Source organism: Oncorhynchus mykiss, chromosome 4, assembly GCF_057628025.1.
Source record: "Oncorhynchus mykiss isolate SJ-2025 chromosome 4, ASM5762802v1, whole genome shotgun sequence".
Lineage (NCBI taxonomy): Eukaryota > Metazoa > Chordata > Actinopteri > Salmoniformes > Salmonidae > Oncorhynchus > Oncorhynchus mykiss.
Genome location: NC_143025.1, coordinates 29,601,525 through 29,608,992, shown reverse-complemented (window position 1 = coordinate 29,608,992; position 7,468 = coordinate 29,601,525). Strand labels below are relative to the sequence as shown.

At 43.8% G+C, this 7,468-nt stretch overlaps 1 protein-coding gene across 15 annotated transcripts in view; it reads left to right on the top strand.

Moving 5' to 3' along the window:
• The first annotated feature begins 1,623 nt into the window (after window positions 1-1,623).
• The window catches only part of LOC110521652 (palladin), a 122,580-nt gene continuing 116,735 nt past the window's right edge, over window positions 1,624-7,468 (top strand). For 11 of the 15 annotated variants that reach the window (XR_016495197.1, XM_090231753.1, XM_090231749.1 and 8 more), the window contains exons 1-2: window positions 1,628-1,966; window positions 5,611-6,696. Coding sequence is in view for 14 of the 15 variants with exons in the window: in XM_090231753.1 (XP_090087879.1) it covers window positions 5,612-6,696 (1,085 nt within the window). In the remaining variant the exon portion in view is untranslated. Of the gene's footprint in view, window positions 1,967-5,610; window positions 6,697-7,468 lie in introns of all 15 variants that reach the window. The other 4 variants (XM_090231752.1, XM_090231747.1, XM_090231751.1 and 1 more) reach the window with 1 other exon arrangement.

The following is a 7,468-nucleotide window of genomic DNA, read 5'->3' as shown; positions in this document are numbered from 1 at the left end:
TGGGATGTCTGAGGACCAACTATGTTACTTTCAAAATAGCTACTAACGATAACAATTTATGCCTAGCTATCTCCATGTTCACATTTCGCTGCGGACAGCGCGGTGGGTGAAGTCTTGACCAATTGTCTTCAAATCTGAGTAGCCAATGAAATACAAGCAATGGGGAAATTGAAAGGACAAACTAAACTACTGTGCTGCTGAAAAAAAAATCGCCTCTTCGTTTGGCTGCTATTATCTAACTGCTGTTTGGGGATAGCTAGCTAGATATGATCGTCAATGCGTGTAGATTAAAAAATAATAATTAAAAAAATTCACCAGTAAAAAACGAAATTAGATGACCAAATACAATATCTCATTAATGGCTGGACATTCGTGTAGTTGGATGATGGCCACTTTGGATGATTAGGACACGGACCCACCTAGAGTTTAAATGGTTATCAATGTGAGAGCTAAAAAAATGAAATACTTCTGAAAAGTTGAAGTGGTAAATGACCATAAGTGTTAATCTGACAGTTCGGTCTGTAAACTGTTCTCTAGTCTAGTTGAAAGGACGCTCAGATTGGGAAAGCTCCAGTTCTATTCTTACCAGACCATGAGCGAGGCTATTCGAAGACACTACCAATTAATGCAGTTATTTTTAAATGATACCCTCAACAAGGTACACTTAAGCTATTTCAATATAGAAGATGGATGGTGTAAGTCCATGGGGCTTTGAAAAGATGAGTGGGGTGTGTGTTCTGGGGCAGGGAATGAAGGGTTGGTGCTGTGGGACAGTTGATGGAGAAGTGGTGTTGGTGTCAGTGGTTTGCCACTGTGTGTATGAGGGGGGTTGCTGGTTTGATAGAGCTGTCCCAATGGACATTCCTCCCTGCCCTGTAACTAGCACTTAACTCTAATCAGTAGTTGGAGAACCGGAATAGCGCTGTGCTGTTAAGACCAACCGTCTGCCATAACGGTCCACAGATTAACCAAGTGGGGCTGCAGAGCCAGAATGTGTCTGTGCCCTTCCAACCCAACCTTAGTTTCGCCGAGCAAATTTGGCTCAAGCAGAAAACTGTCACTACCTGTCACTCAGGGTATAAGGCAGAGGCATCAGTGAGAGACAGCCTGCAGTGAGAGCACAGAGAGTATTTCAAGGCTGATGGAGAGGATGTGTGCTCAAGAGAAAGCATTGCTTGGACCATAACTGGCCCCCAACCTCCATTGTGCAGAAAACACTCATACACTGGAGAGTCTATACTGAGAACAGCTTCTTCAGAGGCAGGTCTCAGGTCAATGAATCAACTCCACTGGCCACAGAGGAGGCAGAGTTACAGTGGAGAGAAAAGGGAGATGTCAAGCTCCGATTCAAGATTAGCATCAGCTCCTAACCCTAACCCATACTGTGACTGACAGAGCCTGGCCTTCCTCCTCCCCCATATTTATGGTACAGACAGATGCATACTGTGCAGGTAGCAGAGTACATTCATCTTTCATGACCACCAGCTTTGTAGGTTTGATAGTGCAACATGTTGAGGTACAAAGTGAAAAGACTCCCAGTTCCATGTGTTAGAGAGTGTGTATGTGTGAGCATTTCGTTCTGTGTGTAAAGTACAGTATATATTGTAATCAGTGGAAAGTATCACTCCCCTGCGGTTTTCTCATATATCCCCCCCCTCTCGCTCTTTCTTATTCTCTCTCTCTCTCCTCTCTCTCAGCAGCATTCTGGCTGTGAAACCTGAGCCCGATGCCAAATATAACCTAACACAGTGAGTGGTCAAACGCTGGGACAGATGGGACACAGCAGGCTACTCTGGAGGCACCGCTCAAGTGGCCCTAGACCCGCTCACAGTGCTCCCAGTCCCTGCACTACCGAAAAAGCTACTCTGCTGGAAGGAGACGCTTCTGACTTTCTCACACACAGATCATCTTAAGAGAAATCTGGAAACACTAGACTGGTACAATACCTTTGGACAAAAACTTGAAGGTAAGGCTGTTATTGACCATTTTATTGTTGACAATATTAGTAGAATACCCTGGAGATGTTGTTTCCTGCATTTAATCAGCAACCACGAGATCCTTCGAACTTCCCACTGGTCACAGACGTCAATTCAACGTCTATTCCACATTGGTTAAAGTTAATTTCACATGACATGGAAACATCATTGATTTAACCAGTATGTGCCCAGTGGGTTGTGATCAGAAAGACGCTTAGAGAAAACTATAGACGTGTATTTACTGTTAGTGTATGCGGGGATATTCACTTTGCGTTTGAGATCCAGTTAGTGTCAGAACTGCAAGGAAAATGTGGTTATTTTCACTCAGTATTACCATTACATCAAAGTACATTACAAAGTCAATAATAAGTAAGTAGTTATTGAACAGTGATAGCCTAATTTATGTACTCTGTTCTATTCTGTCATTGACAACATGTACAATGACCACTGGCAGTGGCCATTGACTTTTTTGTCAATCAGTTTAAAATATTAAAAACATATTCTCCATTCATAATGTATCAATCTTGTATAGATTACTTATTTTCCACATGGAAAATGACAGGCTTAGAAGAGAATAGTGTCCCTTGTGTGCCTGACTTTGAATACATATGTGTGTATGTATCTGTGTGTCCTGTGTGAGCTCCTGTATGTGCTTTAAACACACACACTGTAGTGTGTGTGTTTAAAGGGGATGTTTTTTTAGGATGGAATTGTACGGCTGCTGTGAAACTTAGCCCAAGTGGAATAAAAACAACAACAGCTGTTCTCCTGGACGCCATGGCAGGCAGAATGTCACACTTGTATATACCACACTGACACACAAACACACTCAGTTTTATACAGACGAGCCAATTGCATACAAGTCTGTACAGTACCATCATCTACAATATAGCCATGGAGCTCACATGTAGATGTAGCCTACTGTACATAACACACAGAGCCTTGCTTGAGATATTGATCACTGCCAGGGTTAGGTAGGTTACTTTCTAAATGTAATCCGTTACAGTTAATAGTTATCTGTCCAAAATTGTAATCAGTAACATAACTTTTGGATTACCCAAACTCAGTAACGTAATCTGATTACATTCAGTTACTTTTAGATTACTTTCCCCCTAAGAGGCATTAGAAGAAGACAAAAATGTATGTTACCAATTGAACAAAATCTTTTGCAAGATAAATCAATGTTAAAGTTTACGTATCTGGCCATATATGTATGTTGCATTTTACTTTATGGGTTGGTTATGTAGGCTTCTTCTAACCCATCACTTTCTACTATATATAATAATACGATTAAATTACATATTTACATTAAAAATCAAAGTCTATCAGAATTCCAGTCATTCCAATAAATGTTATACCCTTTGATCTTCAAGAATAGCACTTGGAAATATGGAAGTGTAGATTATCCAAATTGTTTTACCTGAGCATAACCCCAAAACTAAGGACTTATTAGCCAGCCCTACTCTGTTGTTTGTGATTTTGTTTTCATGGAGGCCTGTAGAAATGTAACCACTCTCAGATTAATAGACAGAGCTATGGATACAAGGACTGACCATCCATGATATCAACATTATTGTTTTAACCATGTTATGAGGCTATACAGTGTTTGTTTACATTTACAATGTTTGCACACATTGGATAAAAACAAGCTTATATTTTGGGTTCTTATGGAGTGTGACAGTTCAACTAAGCTCATTAGGCATTCATAAGTTATATTCTTCAAGAATCAATGGATATACAGTACCTGTCAAAAGTTTGGACACACTTACTCATTGAAGAGTTTTTCTTTATTTGTACTATTTTCTACATTGTAGAATAATAGTGAAGTCATCATAACTTTGAAATGACACATATACATATATATATATATATATATATGTATATATATATATATATATATATATTTTATATTTGAGATTCTTCAAAGTAGCCACCCTTTGCCTTGATGACAGCTTTGCACACTCTTGATATTCTCTCAATCAGCTATGAGGTAATCACCTGGAATGCATTTCAATTAACAGGTGTGTCTTGTTAAAAGTTCATTTGTGGAATTTCTTTCCTTCTAAATGTGTTTGAGCCAATCAGTTGTGTTGTGACAAGGTAGGGGTGGTATACAGAAGATAGCCCTATTTGGTAAAAGACCAAGTTCATATTATGGAAAGAACAGCTCAAATAAGCAAAGAGAAATGACAGTCCATCATTACTTTAAGACATGAAGGTCAGTGAATCCGGAAAACATCAAGCACTTTGAAAGTTTCTTCAAGTGCAGTCGCAAAAACCATCAAGAGCTATGATGAAACTGGCTCTCATGAGGACCACCAAAGGAAAGGAAGACCCAGAGTTAACTCTGCTGCAGAGGATAAGGTAAAGAGAGTTACCAGCCTCAGAAATTGCAGCCCAAATATATGCTTCACTGAGTTCAAGTAACAGACACATCTCAACATCAACTGTTCAGAGGAGACTGTGTGAATCAGGCCTTCATGGTCAAATTGCTGCAAAGAAACCACTATTAAAGGACACCAATAAGAGGAAGATACTTTTTTGGGCCAAGAAACACGAGCAATGGACATTAGACCAGTGGAAATCTGTCCTTTGGTCTGATGAGTCCAAATTTCAAATTACTTGGTTCCAACTGCCATGTCTTTGTGAGACGCAGAGTAGGTGAACGGATGATCTCCGCATGTGTGGTGCCCACCATGAAGCATGGAGGAGGAGGTGTGATGGTGTGAGGGTGCTTTGCTGGTGACACTGTCGGTTATTTATTTAGAATTCAAGGCACACTTAACCAGCATGGCTACCACAGCATTCTGCAGCAATACGCCATCCCATCTGGTTTGCCCTTAGTGGGACTATCATTTGTTTTTCAACAGGACAATGACCCAACACACATCCAGGCTGTGTAAGGGCTATTTGACCAAGAAGGAGAGTGATGGAGTGCTACATCAGATGACCTGGCCTCCACAATCACCCAACCTCAACCCAATTGAGATGGTTTGGGATGAGTTGAACCGCAGAGTGAAGGAACTCCTTCAAGACTGTTGGAAAAACATTCCTCATGAAGCTGGTTGAGACAATGCAAAGCTGCCATGAAGGCAAAGGGTGGATACTTTGAAGAATCTAAAGTACTTTTTTGGTTACTACATGATTCCGTATGTGTTATTTCATAGTTTTGATGTCGTCACTATTATTCTACAATGTAGAAAATAGTGAAAATAAAGAAAACCCTTGAATGAGTAGGTGTGTCCAAACTTTTGACTGGTACTGTATATGTTCACTTTCGTAACTCTATGCTTGCAGTGAATTGTTGCAGAGAGACATAGATGGAAAAGAATAAGGAAGTGAGAGGAGAGTCAGGGAAATATACAGTTAGGGTGAGAATAGAGGGAGGGATGGTGACAAATGCCAGTCAAGTTCACTTTGACCTCCGGAAAGCCCTTTGTAAATACCCACCAGCTGTGCTGAAAGAATTTTAGCTTGAGTCATCACAACTGAGCAACTGTTGGTTTGTGAGGGAGTGTGGGTTTATTTTATTCAGATGACTATACTGTGGATGTGTGTATTGCTTATCATTAGTGTCTTACTGTATCTACAGTGTTAACTGAATGTCATGTTTGTGTGTGTGTGTGTGTTACAGGATGCAGGACGGGAGATGGAACCAGTCCCTCCCCCCCTCTCTGCTTATGAAGGATGGGGGTGGGGTTCTAGAAGGAGACAGGGGCGTGTTCTCGGAGGCTTCGTCTGATGGGGATCTGTACCTGGACTCTATGGCGGAGCTGGACGCTGGTGACAGTGACTTTCCAGACCTTACTGCCTTTCTCAGCCAAGACGAGATCAACCGCAGCCTGGACCTGGCCTGGGAGGCCTTCAGTGACGCAGAAGACTGGGTGGACCCTGTCTCCCCAATTCCCAAAACCCAGGAGCCGGCTCTCCACTACCACCCCTCCCTTGCCCCCTTCAATACCACAGAATACCTGACCAAAAGCCCCTGCTTCCCCCATCAGACAAAAGTCTCAGCCATGGACGACAGCCACTCAGTCAAAGTCACCTCCAGCCAGAGTGTCCACCTCAGCAGGCCCATACAGGCCACCTTCGAAGCCACGGCCTCGCCTGAGAAGTTTGTCTGTCACAAGAACATCACCCCAGTCTATAAACAGGACAAGCCCCGGCTGGTCCATGAGGGCTTGGAGCTGAATGAACGGGCTGCCTCAGCCACAGAGTTCTGCAGCCGTGCCGCCACCTTCATCGAGGAGCTGTCCTCCATCTTTAAAGGCTCCTCTCGGCTGGAGCAACAGGGGGAGGAAGACTCCTCCTCTCCCGACAGCGGGTACCTGTCTCCTAAGAGCCACCGGCTTGCCCCCCGGGGCTTTGCCTCTGTCCCTCCACAGCCTTTCATCCAACAGGTGGTGGCGCAGCAGGGACAGCCAGGTCTGGGTACCCAGCCAGCAAGCATGGTGGGCGTAACGGGTGTGACGGGTGTCCCTCCACTGAGTGTGACCGGGGTGCCAGTTGTCTCTGGTCTAATGAGTGTGAATGAGTTTATGGGAGAGCAGCAGCACAGTGGAGCCCAGGTGATGGGGGAGCAGCACAGTGGAGCTCAGTGTGTAGATGGAGACCTGTCGCTGCCACACTTCATCCAGAAGCTGAAGAGTCAGGAGGTGGCAGAGGGACACCCCATCAGACTGGAGTGCAGGGTGGCAGGAAACCCTCAGCCACTGGTCAGGTATGGAGACTGGTGCTTGGTGGAAGACTGCTTTGGTTGTGTTCATATTAGTGATGAGTGATATTAGAATGAGAGAGTTAACACCAGTGGTAGCGCAAAGAGGTGGTTTATTCATGCATGCATTATCCGTATGGTAAATATGACTGCTGAATTTGTTCTTTAACAACACTTACATTCACTCATGCTTATTTATACGCTACTGTAGCCTCCTGAGTGGTGCAGCGGTCTAAGGCACTGCATCTCAGTGCTATCTGTGTCACTACAGATCTTGGTTAGATCTCAGGCTGTGTCACAGCCGGCCATGACCGGGAGACCCATGAGGCGGCACACAATTGTCCCAGCGTCAACCGGGTTAGGGGAGGGTTTGCCAGCCAGGATGTCCTTGTCCCATCGCGCTCTAGCGACTCCTATGGAGGGCCGGGCACATGCATGCTGACACGGTCGCCAGGTATACAGTGTTTCCTCCAACACATTGGTGCGGCTGGCTTCTGGGTTAAGCGAGCATTGTGTCAAAGAAGCAGTGCGGCTTGGCTGGGTTGTGTTTCGGAGGAGGCACGGCTCTCGACCTTCGCCTCTCCCATGCAGCCATGGGACAAGATTGTAACTACCAATCGTGAAGAAAAATATATATATACAAAATCAAACATACAGTGCCTTGCGAAAGTATTCGGCCCCCTTGAACTTTGCGACCTTTTGCCACATTTCAGGCTTCAAACATAAAGATATAAACTGTATTTTTTGTGAAGAATCAACAACAAGTGGGACACAATCA